General features: G+C 48.5%; 1 protein-coding gene across 4 annotated transcripts in view; it reads left to right on the plus strand.

Annotated features, from left to right (window-relative positions):
• Nucleotides 1-20,204, plus strand: part of LOC109923518 (PHD finger protein 1-like) — a 44,437-nt gene extending 24,233 nt beyond the window's left edge. For all 4 annotated transcript variants that reach the window (XM_048616702.1, XM_048616701.1, XM_048616704.1 and 1 more), the window contains 9 exons: nucleotides 119-214; nucleotides 2,117-2,185; nucleotides 4,248-4,371; nucleotides 6,799-6,866; nucleotides 10,335-10,478; nucleotides 12,513-12,636; nucleotides 13,346-13,437; nucleotides 16,169-16,264; nucleotides 19,298-20,204. In XM_048616702.1, the coding sequence (XP_048472659.1) occupies nucleotides 119-214; nucleotides 2,117-2,185; nucleotides 4,248-4,371; nucleotides 6,799-6,866; nucleotides 10,335-10,478; nucleotides 12,513-12,636; nucleotides 13,346-13,437; nucleotides 16,169-16,264; nucleotides 19,298-19,691 (1,207 nt within the window). In that variant the 3' untranslated portion in view covers nucleotides 19,692-20,204. The remainder of the gene's footprint in view (nucleotides 1-118; nucleotides 215-2,116; nucleotides 2,186-4,247; nucleotides 4,372-6,798; nucleotides 6,867-10,334; nucleotides 10,479-12,512; nucleotides 12,637-13,345; nucleotides 13,438-16,168; nucleotides 16,265-19,297) is intronic.
• Nucleotides 20,205-20,210: the final 6 nt, after the last annotated feature.

Below are 20,210 nucleotides of genomic sequence, written 5' to 3' on the forward strand. Positions count from 1 at the left end.
GTGAGGGCTACGTTCTCTACGTTAATGGGGTGACTGCTGTTGGGAGGCGCTTGGCCGGGGCGTTCCAAAGGCCGTGGCCACGGATGCGGTGTAGTTACGAACCCCTGTCTTCCACCAGGTGGAATCTGAAGATGCTGCAGTGTTGCCGGTGCCTGCACTGGTTCCACGAGGCCTGTACCCAGTGCCTGACCAAGCCGCTACTCTACGGAGACAGGTGAGATGGCCTGAGCCCGCCTACAGTGCCCGCCTTTGACCCCACCCCCACCCCTCCCCCGGACCTGTCACATGCTGCGTCGTTGGATCCTTTCATGCCCGCTCCTGACCTGTTACCGAGCAGCAAGAGCGTACAAGATCCCGAGACAAGTGGGAAGCCGTAGGGACGCGCCGCCCACCCCCTTTCCCCCACCCCTCCCCCCCGCCCCCTTTTTGTGGGAGGTACGGCAACTAAGGGACAGTGTTGTGGAGAAGGAAATGATAAGGCGTCTCCCACTGAGGATGGGAGGGGGTTGATATTGAGAGTTGCTGGTCTGTGGAACCCCCTGCCCCAGAGAACGATATAGGGGCGGTGGGGATATCTTTAGGGGGAAGCTCAGAGAGTGGAGCCGAGGCTCCCAGCCCTGTTGGTCTAGTCTCGGTGAGGGTGGCTGCGAAGCCACTGCATTGTTGTCAGAGAAACGCAGCTGGCTCTCTACTCTCCGAGTAAAGCGAACCCGCTCTCCCCAACTCCTGTGGCCTGCACGTGACTCCCGGCCACAGCTACGTGGTTGGCCCTTAACCACACTCACCCGCTGAAACGGCCCAAGCCAGCGAATCAGATGTCAATGAGGCAGCTCAGCTGATTTAAAAAGTTGGCTGGGACAACCAGATTGACGCCAGGTCAGAGTTCATCGATGTTAAACCCTGCTGTCTTTTGGCTGACGCATTGACTCAAGTGTGAACTGAATGGAATTGGAATGAGCTTTATTGTCACAAGTGCTCTGATGAGTGCAGTGAAAAGTTTAAAAGTCGCCACTTACGGCACCGTCTTGGATACAGTGGGTCTTCAGCACAAATTTTTAAGGGGGAAAGGTTAGAAAAGTAAAGAAATAAAAAGTCCAGCGTTACAGGTGGTAGGAATAAATTAGAAAATAGGCTCCGTGGTGTCCTACCTGTAATCATTTTGCTTGAAACAATAAGATGAGGTTGTCTGTACGTTTGGATTAAATTTCTGATCTGAAAGTTACCATGTTCTGCTTCCCTTTATATAAACTCACTACCAGCTTTCCAACATTATTGCACTGACGACACTTGAGTGAGATTTCACAGGCTGGGCTTGCCCTGGGGCTGAGTAATTTGGAGCGAGGGGAAGGGCGCTGCAGGCTGATGTCTCTCAATTTTAATAAAACCAACAGCTAACTGACCTCTGACCTGGTCTAACCTTCTAACCAGTCAGCATTCAAAGGCAGAATCTTTAATTCTTCCTGTACGCTGTCCCCATCAAACACACCGGGGGCAGTGATAGCGTGGGGTTAGACGCAGAGTAAAGCACTCTGTATATTGTTCCAATCAAGTACTCCCAGAGCAGTCAGAACACCGGGGTTAGATACAGAGTAAAGACCTCTCTACACTGTCCTTATCAAACACTCCCAGGGACAACGTGGGTTTAAATACAGGATAAAGCTCACTCTATACTTTGAAACTGAGAGCAAATCTATCTGTACTCTTTTAAACTGAAAGTTAAGCCCCCTCAACGCTGTCCCTATAAAATAATCCTGGAAAAGGGACAGCACCAGGGTAGATGCAGGGTAAAGTCTCTCTACTGTTTTTAAGCTGAAATCAAAGCTGTCTCTGTCTCATCAAATGCATCCAGAAAAGGGACGGCATGAGGTTAGGTAGAGAGTGAAGCTCCTTCCTTGAATCTGAAAGTAAAGCTCACTCCACTCTGTCCTATCAGTCACTCCCAGGGCATGGACAACATGGGGTTGGACACAGTGAATATCACCCTGCCCACCCCCCACCAATCTCAGGTCCTTGTCAATTGAATATTATCACCATACTGTGTTAACAAACATGATTGTCTTGTGCCCTGTGCCCAATAATGGTTTCAAACTGACTTGACCTTCTGCTGAATTTGTAGGTTCTACCTGTTCGTATGCTGTGTCTGTACAGGTGGAGCAGAGTTTGTGAAACGGCTGCCTCTGGAATGGTAAGTCCTTAACTAGAAACTCCCTCTCTGCAAAGCCCAGTTACCCCCCGGTACCCTCCAGTTATACAGCACGCCTCGGGAAGGATATGGTGGGACTGCAGTCTGGATTTATCAGCGTAATACTTGAACTTCAAAGGTTAAATGACAAGGAGAGTTAAACCGAGCAGGGCTGAACTATCTTGAATTTAGAAAGTAGAGGAGTGATTTAATTTTAAATTTAACTATGCTGTGGAAATCAAGGTATTGTGCTGACCTAACCCAAAAGGAGCAGCTTTGAGTATCCTGACTGTCCATTGTTCTTCCACTTGTGGAGTTATTGCCATTCCCTCCCCATCCCACTCCATGCAAAGGTGAAGAGCCCTCCCCACCGAGACTCCGGCTGAGGTAACGATTCCCCAGGGTTGCTGGACCTGGCCCCGTCCCCTCTCTAGGCCTATGCTCCCCGCTGCGAGCGGGCTGATTTGTAATCGAGATCAAGCAATTCCCCTTAAAACCCCACCATTCCTCCACTCCTCCAACCCTCCCTCCTCACTCAAACAATAAAGGAGACACTCAAACTGAGATCAGCTACAAACTGATACTGGACATTCTGTAGAATGGCAGTGGTACCTTTGCCTGTGCTGTGCCATCAAGAATGCCAACACCTTCCCGACTAAGGATGAGGGAATGTGGGGGACTCTAGATAGTTCGCGTGGTTGGGGATAAACGGAACACATTGGTTTCGGTAACAGCGTAGCTTGTGAATGACTGTGCTAACTGGTTACACTACTGTGTTGAAATCTTAAGAGAAACTGAGAACCTTAGGGACAAGCTTGGAACCCTGGGACAAGCTGAAAAACTCTGAAAATCAGAGGCACAAATTGAGGCCATTAGCGTTATTAGGCTTCAGTCTGGGTTCCATTCGAGGTCAGCAAGTGCATATCCGAATGATTTATTGTAACATGCTACATGGCTTTCAGCACTCCTCTGGGCACTGAGGTCTCTACCACCCTCTTGGAGAATGCACTGCCCCTTGACATTTCTTCACGCTACTCTTCACGCTAATTATTTTAAAACTATGGGCCCCGTTATTTACCTTTCTGCTCATGGCAATACATGCTGCCCTATCCACCCACAACAAAAACCAACACCCTCACGTAAGGGGCATTAAGTGACCACCCCAAACAGGCCTCGTTGCACCATGCAAAACCACGGGGACGTGAGAATGACTAACGAAACACTGCGTTGGTTTGTGAGTTGAAGCACAGTCACGGGCCACTGAGAGAGTTGGCAGGCTGAAGGAAGTGGCTTTTCTCTGTAATGGGGACCTCCTGACCCAGCATCCACAATGGCAGCGCAAGTGCTCCCTCTGGGACTGAAGGCTTCCAAGGCTCAGTCCCAGGGATAGAGGGGTTTCGTTCCTGCCGTGGATGATGGGTAAAAGAGCCACCATTAGTCAAAAGCTGAGCTAGGTTCAAGGCAATGCTGCAACCTCGCTATGCTGCTGCCTTGGGCACTGATGAGCTGTCTGGTCTTCCAACAGACCATTTGGTCTGTACTTGCAGCCAGTGGTATCGGTCCCTGGGTGAGTACAGACCTTTCTATCAGATGGAGGAAGACTGTGGGACAGCAATGGGACCAGACAGAAACTAGAATCGGACACAATGCAAGTGAAAGCAAAAAGAAGGAATGTTGCGGGAGATGCAGCCAATCCTGGGATATGTAGCTCACCCAGTTTCATAGAAAATAAGAGCTGGAGTAGTCCATTCGGCCCATTAAGGCTGTTCCAACATTAAACTGGCTCATGGCTGATCTTCTACCTCAATTCCACCTTCCTGCACTATCCCTGTAACCTTAACGATCCTTAGTACCTGTGTTTTTGGTGTGATATACGCACACATACACCTGCAAGCCTCTCCGGCATCCTCCACGGCCCAAATACCCTCATCTCTGCTGTCCCAGGAATCTCCGTGGAAGGGTTTCATGTAACTTTGGTTCGATCAGGGTAGATGGGGGAAGGGCTATGGAGGGGTTAGTTTTTTTTGGCTTTGGACCGCAAGTTAAAACTCTGCATGGTTTTCAGGGTCGACATTGCACATCTGATCCTGTACCACCTGAGCACCTGCTGCCGGAAGAAGTACTTTGACTTTGAGCGAGAGATCCTGGCGTTTGCCAATGAAAACTGGGACAACCTGCTGGTTGGTGAGGTATGTGTGTGACGGCACTTTGGGGGTTAGTGGGTGAAGTGGGTAGAGAGAGATGGGCGCACGATCGACACCTTCCTGATTGTCCCAGCATCACATGGCGATTGTGATAGGAGGCCGAGGAGTATGGGGGGGTGCATGTACACATTCGTGTTAGGAATAGAAGTTAGCCATTTGGTCTTTCAAGGCCATTGATGACTGTCATGGCTGATCATCCACCTCTGCACCTTCTTCCTGTTTTCTCCCCATTTCCTTTAATCTGTTTAGACCCAAGAGCTATATCTAACTCCTCCTTGAAAACATAGTGTTTTGGCTTCGACCACTCTGCAGCAGGGAATTTCACAGGCTCCCCACACTCTCTGGGTGAAGATGTTTATCCTCATCTCAGTCGTCAATAGCCTACCTTATCCTTACACTGTGATCCCCTGGTTCTGGACTTCTGCATTGGGAACTTCATTCCTGCACTGACCCTGTATAGTCCTGTTAGAATGTTATAGATGTCGACAAGATCCCCACCTCATTCATCTAAATTCTAGTAAATATAGACCTGACCAATCCAGCCTCTCTTCCTACGTCAGTGCTGCCATCCCAGGATTCAGTCTGGTAAACCACATTTGCTGTCCCTCCACGGCCGGAACATCCCTTCCTCTGACGTGGTTTCACCAAGGCCCTGTACAATTGCATTGATTGTGGTGGGAATTGGAGACTAAAATCATCGTTCTTCTGATTTTTTTTTTCAGAACCTTCCTTTCTCCTGCTGCCAGACTTTTTTTCCTGGGGGGGTGGGGGGAGGTGTGGATTGCTGTCATCACTTTTACTTTCAAGGTGAGAATTCCGTGGGATCGTATTTAAGTCCGTATCAGGTTGGGTAAAATTCCAGCTGCTGTCCTCCAATCCCGGTCAGTTTTCCGATGTGCAAAGTGGAAACTGGGGAGATGGTGGCAGAGATCCAGACTGACGTTCTGTGGATGAGGTTGTGGACTGGGCAGCGAGCACACTGTAAATTGGATGGATCAAGTCTAGAATTTGAAAGCTGGCCACCGCCATGGTGACCTCGATCCTCGGAATTCTCTGCTTGTTCTTCCATGCACACCCCGCTGCCTCTTGTCTTTCGGGTCAGAAATCTGCTGTCCTTACCTGGGCTGGCCTCATGTGACTGGGATGGGTAGCAACAGACAGCCTTGCTTGTGATCCTTGCATCCCCGGGAAAGGATTTAGGTTTAGGTTTAGGTTTATTGTCTCGTGCATTTAAAAAAAAAAACAATGCAAAGTGTTTCATTACACGCAAAGTGTCGCCATACTCCGGTGCCATCTTGTAACACCGTAATGCGAGATTTTGCTGTAATAGAGTTCATCTTTCTCTCTCCTCTTGTTCGTCTTCCGCTGCTCCTCCAGTTGCTGCTTGACATTGGCTGGGCTCTCTGATATAGGCTTTGGAGTCTCAGTTATGGTCTGTAGGGCCTTGGTTACAGGCCTCCGCCATGTTTGAGCAGGAGCCATGGGTCTGGGGGTGCGCGGGTTCCGTCTCTCCAGTCCCCCTCCAGATGCTGCCACTGGGCACGAAGGCCCTCCACCGCCCCTTTTGCTGGCGCTACCGCTCCCTCAGGCGGCTGGGCCTACCCACAGACCTGGAGCCTCGGCGCGGCCTGCGAGTCCGGGCCAGGGGAGTCAGCCTAGGCCCTGCTCCTCACTTGCTGGAGACTCCGGGCTGGGGTGGTGCCGAGTCCAACTCGTTGCAGCGTCGCTGATGCCAGGGGCCTCCTCTTTCACCCAGGTCTGGTGATGGATAAATAAATCCCAGTGTTCGGCAGGTTTGGCATCTGAACCCGTGACCTCAGTGTTACCGGCCCAATGTCACGGCCACCACACTTCAACATCCCTTCCCACAGCCCCCTCCAAAATCCTGGGCCACCGTCTTTGGTTTGAATAGCCCCCTGTGACAGGACCTTATCCGAATATCTGACAGTACCCTCTGCAGATTATTGTCAGACAGGGAAATGAAGGTGTAACGGGAGTAAATGGAGAATTATTTTTGTTCATTCATGGGATGAGAGTGTCAGTGGCTGGGCCAGCATTTATTGCCCATCCCTAATTGCCCAGAGGGCAGTTATGAGTCACCCACATTGCTGACAGTCAGGAGTCACATGTAGGCCAGACCAGGTAAGGATGGCAGTTTCCTTCCCTAAAGGACATTAGTGAACCAGATGGGCTTTTTGACAATTGACAGTGGATTCATGGTTATCATTAGACACTCAATTCCAGAGTTCTGTTGAATTAAAATGCAATTTGCTCGCTCGCTCGCTTTCTCTTTTGCTCGTTCGCTCTCTGTCTTTCTCTCTGTCTTGGTGTGAATTCTGCCAGCATGATTTAGGAGCCCCACTTTGCACTCTACATCCTGTTTAACCTCACATGTTGTCTCCTGTTTGCCAGCTCTCCGGTGCCTCCCAGTCTGAACGCTACAAGCAGATCCTCAACGCCCTGAACAGCCACAGGAGCAGGTAAATGACTGGTCCTTTCCAAGTCTTCAGCAACCTTGGCATTTGTGAGTTCCGCTCCTGAAATGTATTCTGGTCTGGTATTGCCGGCATTGCACTGGGAACGTCAGCCTCCTAGTCCATGATTTACTTCTCTGTGAGATCCTAAAATATCGGAGTAGCAGCATAGAACATTCAGCAGGCTATTTGGCCCCTTGAGTTTGCTCTGCTATCTGATCAGATTGTGAGTGATCTGATTGTGATGTTAACTTTGTTTTCCTGCCTGTCTGCATTACCTTTGACTCCCTTGCAGAACAAAAACCTCTCACTCCACGTTGAATCTATGTAATGCCACTGCTCTCTTCGGGAAAGAATTCTTCCTCACCCCTGCCTTACTTGGGAGAGCCCACTTGCCTGTCTTGTCCAACCATTGCTGCATTGTAATGCAGACTAAATCCTCACACAGGCACTTCCTTTGTGTGTGGGGGAGTGGGTGTGTGTCTTTGCTGGAGGAGTGGCTTCCTTTTTCTCTTACTTACCCATCATTGCACCCCCTCGCCCCCACTCTTCTTTTTTGTCCTCCGTTATTTCTCTATCTTCTCTCTGTCACTCTCGCACTCTCGCTCACTATCTCTCTGATGCGCACGCATCGATACCCCTGTCTCACTTTCTGTGTGTCCTTTGTTTGTCTCTTTGTCTATCTGTCTCTTTCTCCTTCATCAGTCTCTGTCTATCTTTTTCCTCCCTCTATCTCCTCTCTTTCTCTCAATCTCCTCCTTTCTGTCTCTCTTTATCTCCCTTGTCTCTTTCTCTCTCTATCATCATGTCTCTTTCTCTATTTTCTTCATTTGTCTCTCGCTCGCTGTCTCCCCCTCTTGCTCTCTCTCTCTCTCTCTCTCTCTCTCTCTCTCTCTCTCTCTCTCTCTCTCTCTCTTTTTCTTTCTCTCTCTCTCTGTCTCTCTGTGTGTTTGCTTTGACTGGTTTCTCTGTCTCTTGTGCACGCCCTCGCTATCTCATTTGGGACATACGGCAAGTGACTGAGGTGATAGTAGGGGAAAACTTTGGGTCCCGTGAGCATAATTCTATTGTTTTAAAACGTTCATGGAAAAGGATAAACCTTCCTTAAAAATTAAAGGTTTTAGTCAGAGTAAAGAAAATTTTTAATCATGAGACAGAATCCTTTAAAAGTTGATTAGAGTAGACTGTTCACAGGTAAAGGGACAACTGACAAGTGGGAGGCTTTCAAAAGTGTGATGACAAGAGTTCAGATTCATTATGTTCCTGTTAGGGTGAAAGGTAAGGCTGGTAAAATTGGGGAACAATAGATGAATAAAGGTGGTTCTAGTCAAGAATAAAAAAAAGTCATGTATTAGACATAAACAACTAGGTTCAAGTGAATCTCTTGAAGTGTATGAAGAGTGTAGGGGCATTCTTAAGAGCGAACTCAGGAAGGCAAAGAGGGGATATGAGATAGCATTGGCAGATAAGGTTAAGGATAATCCAAAGAGATTCTACAAGTACATTAAAAGTAAGAGAGCAATGTCGGGGAGAGTAGGGCCCCTTAAACATCTCCTTTGTGTTGAACCTCAGGAGATGGGGAAGATATTAAATGAATATTTCACGCCGGCTTCTTAACTGTGGAGAAAAAGATGGAAGCTAGAGACTGTAGGGAATTACATATTGATACTTCATAGAAGAGGAAGTGCTGGAGGTCTTAGAAAATATAAAGGTGGATAAATCTCCATGACCTGATCCAGTGTATCCCAGGACAATGTGGGAAGTCAGGGAGGAAATTGCGACTCCTCTTTCAGAAGTATTTCTATCATCTATAATTACGGGTGAGGTGCCAAATAGCTGGAGAGTGGCTAATGTTGTGCCTTTGTTTAAGAAGGGACGTAAGGAGAAGCCTGGCAACTAGAGATCTGTGAGTCTGACTTTGGTGGTGGGTACGTTGTTGGAAGTGATTCTGAACGCTAGGATTTATATGCATTTGGAGACCAAGGAAGGATTGGGGATAGTCAGCATGGATTTGTGTGAGGAAAATCATGTCTCTCAAACTTGGTTGAGTTTTTTGAGGAAGTATCCAAAAAGATTGAGTGCAGAGTGGTAGACATTGTATACTTGGACTCTAGTGAAGCCTTTGACAAGGTTCCGCTCGGTAGACTAATTAGTAAAATTAGGTCACAAGGGATTCAGAGTGAGCTTATCAGTTGGATACAAAATTGGCAGGAGATGGAGAGTAATGGTGGGGGGTTGTTTTTCGGACTGGAGGCCTATGACCAGTTGTGTTCCACAGGGATTGGTGCTGGGTCCACTTTTTTTTTGACATTTATATCAATGATTTAAATGAGAGTATAGAAGGCATGATTAGTAAGTTTGCAGAGACAACAAAATTAAAGGTATATTGGACAGTTATCCAAGATCACAGAGATCTTGATTGATTGGGTTAATAGGCTGAGGAGCGGCAGATGGAGTTTAATTTGGATAATTGCAAGGTATTGCATTTTGGTAAAACAAACAAGAGCAGGCTTCAATTAAAAGCAGGGCCTTGGGTAGTGGTTGTAAAACAGAGGCCTAGAGGTTCAGATACATAATTCTTTGAAGTTTGTGGCACATGTACACAGGGTAGTTAAGAGGACATTTAGCATGTTTGCCTTCAATGCTGAGACCTTTGAGTATAGGAGTTAGGACATTTAGGATTGTACAGTACGTTGGTGAGGCCTCTTCTGGAGCACTGTGTCCAGTTCTGGTCTCCCTGTTATAGGAAGGATATTATAAAGCTGGAGAGGGTTTAGAAAAGTTTTATAAGGATGTTGCCAGGAGTGGAAGGTTTGTGTTATAAGAAGAGGCTAGAAAGGATGGGACTTCTTTCACTGGAATGTAGGGGGTTGAGGAGTGACCTTGTAGAGGTTTAAAAATCATGAGATGTATAGATAAGGTGAATGGCACGTGTCTTTTCCCATATGGTTGGGGATTTCAAGACTATGGGGCACATTTTTAAGGTGAGAGGAGAAAGATTTAAAAAAGACATGATGGGCAACTTTTTTTGCAGAGTTTGGTTCATGTGTGGATTAAACTTCCAGAGGAAGTGGTGGATGCAAGTACAGTTACAATGTTTAAAAGATATTTGGATAGGTACATGAATAAGAAATGTTTGGAGGGATATGGGCCAGGAGCAGGCAGGTGGGACTAATTTAGTTTGGGATTATGGTTGCACCGAAGGATCTGTTTCAGTGCTGCGTGTTTCTGTGACTCCTTTGTCCCTTTCTCTGTCTCTATCTCCTTTTTCTCCGTCTCCCTCCGTCTCATTTTGCTGTCTCTCTCTCTCCAGCCTTTCTGTTACTCTCTGTCTCTCTTTTCACCATGGCCCCCCATTCCCCACCTCTTGTCTTATTCTATCTCCTCTTCTGCATGTGTGTGTGTGTGTTTGTATGTATGTGTCAAACTGTCTTTTACTTTTGTACAACTCACTCCATCTCTCTCACTCTCCAGATTTGTGTCCGGGAAGGAGATCAAGAAGAAGAAGTGTATCTTTGGTCTACAGGAGCGGACGCCACCTCAGCCCCCGCCCGCTGATACCCTGTGTGAGATTGCAAACCAGCTGATGGAGACCTCTGCCAACCTCTCTCCCAAAAGGTCAGTCTTGGCCAGGCCAGTGAGGTGACGCTGCAGAACGGCACCCCCCACTGACAGTGTTTATGCTGAAATACAATGGCTGTAGAGATAGTAGGAACTGCAGATGCTGGAGAATCCGAGACAACAAGGTGCAGGGTGCAGGGCCTCTCTGCTCCTATGATGCTGCTTGGCCTGCTGTGTTCATCCAGCCCTGCACCTTGTTGTCTACAATGGCTGTATACTGGGGTAATGCTAATTCTGTATGACAAGAGCTTTGTGTAGAAAATTGCTCTCCAAATCCACATTGATCCGTTTTGAAGATTGACACCCTTGTTTAATTATTCCAGCTTCATGTTATTGCCAAAATATACTTCATTGAGTAATTATTTCCAAGCAAGTCACAATTGGAGTCAGGTATTGTAGAAGATGGAATGAAAAATACAATTTCTCCATTGAGCACTTTGGCCTCTGGGGTGCCCAAAGCCAAATGCAAATTTGGAACATGTACCAAACGATCAGAAATGATGTACGTTCCAATACAAGGTGCAAGGGGTTGTATACATTAACAGCCCCTCTGTATAGTATTGCAGAAAGACCTCAGACCATGGCAGCTGCCCCAAGCTTTAGTGCGTCCCTCAGCACCTAGTCCTGCACCTTGGAACGTGCCAGTCTGCAACACTCGGTCAGGGGCCAACTCCTTGCTATGGAAAACCAACACGTTTCGGGCAGACCAGAGAGCATCTTTCACCGAGTCGATGGTCGCCAGGGGCATTTCGAACCTCAGTATGTAGTGACACTTTGTGTGTGGTGACCCTCATTGCGCAAAACACTAAGGTAGCCATCACTTGCAATTCCACCTCCAGCATCCCCACCCCCCGAGTTCAGAGTTTTGTACATGGAGTCCCTGCAGATATGATCCATCTTAGACCTCCAGATGAAGTGGAGGTTAGCTCGGGTGACTGAAACAGTGCAGATTCGGGGAATGGGCCAGACCTGCGCCATGTACAACGAGAGAGAGAGAGAGAGAGTGCCTCACATCTGAATAACAGATTTTTACACTCAATTGAGAGGGAGCAATGCCTCCTGAAGACCAGTTCTGCCTTTCCTTGATGATATGCTCCTCCGCAGATTTTGCACATGCCCCAGCCCTGTCCGAACTATATTCCCAGCACCTGCAGGTCGTCTGCTTGTAGCTGATTTGTGCATATTTTATAATCGACCTGATCAGAAATATTATTATGCGCCTCTGGTGCAGGTGAAATGTTGGAAATCCTGGCTCAGAGGCAGCGACGCTACCACCGCACCATGAGGCCCTAGTTATGACGCACATCTGGAGTAGGTGGGATTCGAACTTAGGCCTCCCAGCCTAAAGGTGGGGACACTACCACAGCATCATAAGAGCCTCCTACCCATGGCTGATTTGTATCTGAGCTCCAGTTACACACTTTAATTCTGGAACATTTCCCCTACCTAATGGTACAAACCTGAGGGGCTGAAAGTAATTGAATCGATCACAGTCTGACACAGGATTTGTTCATGGGGAAAACGACCTGTTAATTCAGTCTGTTATTTACATTGTCACCATATGTGACCATATACAGCCCATGACAATCTCCATCTAGAAGGACGAGGGCAGCAGGTACATGGGACCACGACCTGCAAGTTCCCCTCCAGGCCACTCACCATCCTGACTTCGAAATACATTGCTGTTCCTTCACTGCCACTGGGTCAAAATCCTGGAATTCCCTCCCTCAGGGCATTGTGGGTCAACCCACAGCACGTGGACTGCGGCAGTTCAAGCTAACCCCACCTTTTCAACAGCAATTCCCCTGAAGTGAGCACGTTGGGTTAATGGTGAAGGGACGTAAAGTTGGAAGCCAGTCAGCCGCCCTGACCCTGCTGTTCTTCACGAAGCCAAAGTTGTAGCTGAGAGTCGAGGCTGAGGGTCACGGGGAGCCTGGTGCCGCTGCACTGTGCCCATGCCCCCACCCCAGGTTACGTGCTGTTACTCGGGAAGGTGGGACGCTGAAAAAGTTTGGTGTTGCTCGTATCCAGGTCCGAGCTCGAGGGAGTGAAGAAGGTGAAGGCCAAGAGGCGTCCTCCCCACAGGGAGTCCCAGGACCTGTACGAACTAAAGACCAGGCAGGCACGGCGCCTACTGCAGAAAGCCATCAGCCAGGTAAGCTGCCAGAGAGAGGGAGGGAGTGTGTGTCTGTGCGTGCGTGCCCGCCAAAGATGGCGAGGCGGGGCAGTCTGGTCGCACCAGTGTCCGAGGTAGACTCCTGAGGCAATATATTCGAGAGTGGAATCAGGTACTGCCTCCACCTCTCCCATCCAAGGGCAGGGGCAGCAGATTAGCACCATTACCTCCAACACCTCCACCTCTACCATCGCTGCCACCACCTCCACCACTTGAGTGTCCATTTGTAGTTGCCCTTGAAGAAGGTGGTGGTGAGCTGCCGCCTTGACCTGCTGTAGTCCATGTGGTAAATAGAGAGAGGGCGAGGTAGCTCAGGGGATTGCTATGGACCCGATGGGCCGAGTGGCCTGCTTCCGCACTGTAGGGATTCTGTGAAGAAGTAACCCCTCGACACCCATGGACAGGAGGGCATTCCAGGTTTCCCTCCCTGTCCATTCGGGATGCGGTTTTCCGTGTTCACTCACTTTCTGGGAATTGGCATCATGTTTGTGCAATTGACCGACGTGTGCTGTGGTGGGAGTGTGAGTCGCTGAAGGTTGAGCACAGTTTGGACTCCTCCAGCCACCATAGTGTGTGTGTGTGTGTGTGTGTTTGCTCGCTGTCAGAGGGTGGGGTTTGGGAGGCTGTCGGGGATCAGGGTGCGAGGTGCCTACTTCAACTTGACAATCAATGTTCTTTATGCCTGCAGAACGTCGTCACGAACCCCTACAGCCCCAACCAGTCTTACCAAGGCTGCCGAGGCAGTGCCAACATGTGTCCCATCAGGGAGAGTACCGAGAGGTAGGTGCACAGTCCAGTCAGGGAGAGACAGATTGAGGAATCGTCCACCCCCTCTGGGCGTTTATCCTCACCCTGTTCAGTTTTGGTCAAGGGGCTTTGTGCGCTGCAGGTTGCATAATGAGGGAGCACGGTTAGAAGCCAATGTGCATAGATTGTGAGAGACACGGGGCTCTTTGGAATGGTGCAAAAGAGCCATGAGGTCTGACATTGACATTGAACAGGACATGGCTGCTGGAGTTCCTCAGGGGAGTGTCCTAGACCCAACCATCTTCAGCTGCTTCATCTATGACCTTCTCTCCATCATAAGATCAGAACTGGGGATGTTTGCCAATGATTGCTCGATGTTCAGTACCCTTCATGACTCCTCAGATACTGAAGCAGCCCATTGTTCAAATGCAGCAAGATCTGGACAATATCCAGCTGGAGCTATCAATGGCAAGTGACATATCTGCCAAGCAATGACCATCTCCAGTAAAAGACAATCTAATCATTACCCCCTTGACATTCAGTGACGTCACCATCACTGAATCCCCCACTGTCAATATGCTGGGGGTTTTCATTGACCAGAAGTGGACTTACCATTTAAACACTGTACAGGGACAGGTCAGAGCTGGGAGTTCTGCAGTAATTAACTCACCTCCTGACTCCCCAAAACCTATCCATAATCCACAGGCACATTTCCAGAGTGTGATGGATTACTCCCCACTTGCCTGGATGGGTGCAGCTCCAACAACACTCAAGTTTGACACCATCCAGGAAAAAGCAGCCCACTTGATTGGCACCACATTCACAAACATCCACTCCCTCCACCACCACTCAGTAGCAGCAGTGTGCACCATCTACAAGATACACTGCAGAAATTCACCAAAGATCCTCAGCCAGCATTTTCTGAACCCACGACCACTTCCACCTAGAGCAAGGGCAGCAGATACGTGTTCCCCTTCGAGTTCCCCTCCAAACCACTCACCATCCTGACTTGGAAATATATTGCCATTCCATCAGTGTTACTGGGTCAAAATCGTAGAAATCCCTCCCTAAACCACAGTGCCAAAGGACATATACACAGCAGCTCAAGAAGGTAACTCACCACCACCTTCTCAAGGGAAACTAGAGGTGGAAGGTAAATGCTAACCAGTGATGCTGACTACCTGTAAGCGAATACATTTGTACCAAGCAATGACCATCACCAGCAAGACTGAATCTAAGCTTTCCCTGGATTGATCTGCAGTGGCCTATCTGACGCTGAATTCTCCAATTGTAAAGATCATGGTGGTCACTATTAATCACAGTAACTGAACTGAACCACATTATAAATATAGTGACGACAGCAGCTGGGAACTCAAGGGTAAGTAACTCCCCAGAGCCTGCCCACAAACTGCAGGGTCCAAGTCGTGAGGGTGATATTTGTATAGAGCAGACTCCCGTGAGCAACAGTAAGGTGGGTGAGTTGGTAATCTGCTTTTAGTGATCGCAGGTAGATAATTTTTGGCTGGGCCACAGCGGGGAGGACTGTGCTTCAGAGTAGTTGCTGCGGGATTGGTTCCGGCCGTGTGTGAGGAAACCGGCAGGCCGGTGGTGAGGGTGGGCTGGTGTGGGAATCAGAGGGTGGGTGGTGTGGTACAGGGCAAGGGACTGTCTGGGATATCCTAGTTTGCGGGCATTGTGAGCTCGGTTTGGATCGAACACCAATCCTGATTCGCCCCGATGTGATTAGATGACAGAAAACAGGAGCCCGAGTAGGCCATTCGGCCCTTCAAGGCTGATCATCCGACTCCGTCCCCTGATCCCGCTTTCTTCCCCATTCCTCTTTGATCCCTTTAGCCCTAAGAACTATATCCAACTCCTCCTTGAAAACATTGAGTGTTTTGGCCTCACTGCTTTCTGTGATAGAGAATTCCACAGGCTCCCCACTCTCTGGGTGAAGACATTTCTCCTCGTCTCGGTCCTCAGTGGCCTACCCTGTCTCCCTGGACCATGACCCTTGGTTCTGTAAGTCGAAATAGTGGAATGAACTAGCCTTGCGCTGGCTGTAGGGAGTTGTGGGCTGGCTGTGTGGTAGAATATTATCTCTCCTACACAATGGGATGCATTTTCTTTGATTTGTCTTCTGTGTGTGCGCCACCTCTTTCCTGTCTCCTCTTCCCGTCCAGCACCCTGTTTGCTTCTGTATCTTTTATCCCACCTTGCATGGCTCAGTGGAAGGACTCTCCCCTCCAATCCAAGAGGGCATCGAGTCCCACCCCAGGATGTGAACATGTGATTCAAGGCCGACACGCCAGTGCAGTACCTGGGGGAGTGCTGCATAGTCAGAGGCACTTGTGGCCTCACCCACACTCTCAGTGCGATACCCCATGGCGTTGTTTCTGAGTTTTCCCTGCCTCGTGGCAGACAGAGCAACAGAGTAAATGTCACACGATATCGGATCCATTTCACCCATCCTAACGGTGCTCGCTCCTTGGAAGAATGAACCACTCAGCCCCACTGCTCGCTCTCTCCTTCCCCATAACCTTGCAAATGCTGTCCTCTTCAGCTATGCCCATAATTCACTTCTGAAAATTAGTACTGGGAATGAGACAGAGAAGGAGGCAATTTGGCCCATCAAGGCAATGCTACTAGCCATTTCAGGCACAGCATCCCATGTGCAAATATGACACTTGCGATTGCCGTAAGAGGACTTGATGATCTTTTTGCCCTTCTCTCTTTTTCTCTCTCTCTCTCTGTCTTTCGGTAGGACACCTCCAAAGATGATGTACGCATCGATTCAGCCATCTTCGAACGCAGTCCGCAGTCTGGAGTCCTCGTCCTCATCCTCGTCCTTCGAGTATGGGTAAGGAACCCTTGTTGATGTTCCACAGACCCCTTCCCTCTTTACCACCTCCCCCCAGAACAGCTCAAATCAGGAGCCCTTCACCAGCCAAAGAGCCATTGGAGGGAGACCTGCTCACTGAAGGAAGCCATTCAGACCAACACAGGCAGTCTAGGACTAACCCCCATGTTCATCAATCTCACCCTGTTTCAGCATCCTCCCATGCTCCAAACAATAATCAATTTAATCTCAATCAATACTGTCCCTTGCGTACTCTCTGCCTCAATTCTCCCCATGCATAGAGTTCCAAGTTGTTTCTATCTGTATAATGTCATGGGAGTTACAGGGCTATAACCCTCCTATATGTATTAAGTAAGCACACTGTGTGTTACAGTGCATCTGCCTATAGTTTATATCACACACTGTATGTCACAAGGATATAACACTCCTGTAATCACAATAGAGCACACTATGTTGCAAATTTGTAAAACTCCTGTGTATGTTTAAGACTGTGTGTTACAGGTGGTCTATATGTAACCTATGCAACCCACCTGTATATGTTATTTAAACATACTTTTTGTTCAAGGGTGTGTGTACATTATATAACATGCTTTTGAGTTATATAGCCCAAAGTGTGATTAATGGGCATACCACTCATGTAGATGTTACATAGTATGCTGTGATATAACAAATGTACAAAATAGGAACAGGAGTCGATCATTCAGCTCCTTGAGCTTACTCCCCCCAGTCAATGATATCATAGCTGATCTGTTTGTGTTTTGAATCCCAAGTTCCCATCTCCTCCATTTTAATCTTTGATTCCCCTACCTAAGAATCTATCTACCTCTGTCTTTAAAAATATTCAATGACACCACCACCTTTTGAGGCAGAGAGTTCCAAAGTTGCACATCACCCCCCCCGAGAGAAGAAAATTCTCCGCTGTATCCTGAAAGTGTGATCCCTAATTTCAAAACAGTGCTGCCTAGATCTGGATTCGCCCACAAGAGGGAGATATCCTCTCCACAGCCACCTTCTCAAAAACATTCAGGACCTTCAATCAAGTTAGCCCTCAATGTTCTAAACTCCAGTGGAAATAAGCCCATAATCTATCGTCCTAGTCCGCTAATTCCAGCTATCTATCCAGTAAACCGCCTCTGAACTGCCTCCAGTTCCTGGCCTACTCCATTTAAGTAATTCTTCCCACCTTGTGTAACTCTACTGTGTATAATGCACAACACACTGACTTACAAGTTACAACGCTGCTGTATATCGTTGTAACGAGAAACATGCTGCGATAACTTTTCCTCTTTATCAAGACAGATACAAGAGGACCATATTTTGAAGGAACAACAATTTATACAGCACAAGGAAAGGGTGCCAGTTGGCAACTTGACCGTCATTGGTTGAGGTGTTGCCTTGTGCCATGACCCAAATAAATGTTGTCCCCCAAGTTTCTGTTCAGTTGGAAGTGGCACTATCCATGGACACATTCACTTTGCTGATGCCTTGGTTCTAATTTGAGGAAAAGCCTTGGGGATAAGATCTCAACCAATAAAAGTCCACTCGCCAACCAATCAGTGCTTGTTTCTCATTCAGTATAAATCGTTCCCTTGGAAACTTGATATTCTCTTGAATCCCCCCTGCTGAGTTCACGATAAAAATAAATCTCGGCATACAGCAGTATGTATATAGTGTACTACCATCTCTGCCTATCTTAGAACACAGTTACATTAAGCAGTAACGTTCAATCTGCTACATAGATGTGTGTACATCTCATATAAAATATATTATCGTTTATCGTGGGATGTGGACATTAGTGTGATGATGCCTGTCCCTAATTGTCCTTGAACTGAATGGCTTGCTAGGCTATTAGCAGGGTTAGCTCGACCATCTTCCTGTGGATCTGGAGTCACATAGAATCCTTACAATGTAGGAGCAGGCCATTCAGCCCATCTAGTCTACACCAACCCTCCAAAGAGAATTCCACCCAGACCCCACCATATCCCTGTAACCCTGCCTTTCCCACGGATAACCCACCTAGCCTGCACGTCCTTGGGCAGTTTAACATGGCCAATCCACCTAACCCACATATTTTTGGACTGTGGGAGGAAACTGGAGCACCCGGAGTAAACCCACACAGACACTAGCAGGGGGCAATATGCAAACTTCACACAGACGTTCGCCCGAGGCTGGAATCATACCCGGTCTCTGGTGCTGTGAGGCAGCAGTGCTAATCACTGAGCCACCGTGCCGTTACATTTAGGTCAGACTGGTTAAAGTGGCAGATTTCCTTCCCTGATGGACGTGAGCAAACTAGACAGATTTTTGCAACAACTGATAGTTGTTTTGTGGTCACTATCGCTCAGACTAGTTTTTAATAGTCAAAAGTTTGTCAATATTTAATTGAAATCCACCACAGGCAGCTGTGTTAGGATTTGAACTGATAATTCTCCCATGAAGCCTAGGTCTTTGGATTTTTAGTCTCGTGACCTTACTTTGAAGTTGTCATCTCTTCCTCCAACAGGGGGTATTGCAATACTATCTCTGTGCTGATTGACTAACCTCCACCCCCTTCCCCATTCCCCAGGATCTTAGCCTGCCTGGAGAATTTGAATGATGGAGAGAGATTGGGTAGACTGGGGTTGTCTTCCTTGGAGCAGAGGAGACTCAAGGGGGATGGAATTGAAATGTACAAAATTGAGGGGCCCAGACAGGAAGGAGCATTTCCCCTTGGCTGAGGTAATTACTAAGGAGGCACAGAATTCCAGTAAGGGGCAGGAGGCTTAGAGGGGAGATGAGGAAAACTTTCACTCCAGGTGGGATGGGAATCTGGAATTCGCTGCCTGTAAGGGTAGTAGAGGGAGAAACCCTCATGAATTTGAGGAAGTGTTCAGATGTGCACTTGTGGTGCCAAGATAGACTAAACTATGAGCCAAGTGTTGGAAAATGGGATTGGAATAGTTAGATGCTTGTTTCTTTTGACTGGGACAGGCCCGATGGGCCTATTCATGGGCTGTAGGCCTCTATGACCATCTGACCTTGTTTTGCCCTCAGCGAGAACTCGGGCACTCAGGCCAAGGCTGCGGGCATCGGCAACCGGCTGTTGGACTGCGACGACGGGGCCGATGAGAGGCCGGGCGACCCTGCAGAGACGGAGCAGGAGGACGAGGGGGAAGAGGAGGAGGAGGAGGATGATGAGGAGGAGGAGGAGGAGGAAGAAGAAGAGGAAGAGGAAGATGGCTCGGACATCCCGATGGAGGCCCGGTCGCAGTGCGACTCCAGCGACGACGACCTGCCGCTCTCCTACCTGCGCTCATCCGTCAACAGCTACTTCGGGGCGATGGGCAGACTGGCGCGGGGGGAGACGGTCCGTATCCTGGCCCGCAGACTCACCCTGGACAACAAAGTGCAGTACCTGGTGGAGTGGGGTGGCCCCTCCATATTTTAGCTCCCCCCTTGAGAGGGCAAGAGAGTCTGACCTGAGGGGGAGGAGGGGGCGCAGGGTGGAGGGGGTTTTCGGGGCAAGGAGTGAAGTGCCAAGCTGAAGCAGGTTTTCTCAAACCAGGCACCCGCTCGGCATCAGGAGCAAAGTTTTATTTTAAACCGCACGCTTTTTAAAAAAAAAAAAAATCTTTGGAATTCTTCAGGCGCGATTCCATTTGCTCTATGTGTAGGCTCCTGCAGTGTGCACCCAACCCCCCCCAAGCATGCAAGCACACGGAGATGTCGCGGGGGAACTGTCAATGGCAGCTTTTAGTGTCACAGAGCCCACTCAAGTAAAGGAGAGCTGGCCGATGGTGTAGGAATGTCTGAGAGATGAGGGATGTGGATCAGACTGCGCCCACGGTCTCTGTGGGGAATGTGCAGGAATGTGCTGTGGAACTGTGTTGGGGAATTTGGACCATGTGTATGGGACTGATGGACACTGGGGTATTGTGTAGGGGACTGTACAAGGGATATTGGAGAG

Source organism: Rhincodon typus, chromosome 35 (genome assembly GCF_021869965.1).
Source record: "Rhincodon typus isolate 14 chromosome 35, sRhiTyp1.1, whole genome shotgun sequence".
In the NCBI taxonomy this organism is placed as follows: domain Eukaryota; kingdom Metazoa; phylum Chordata; class Chondrichthyes; order Orectolobiformes; family Rhincodontidae; genus Rhincodon; species Rhincodon typus.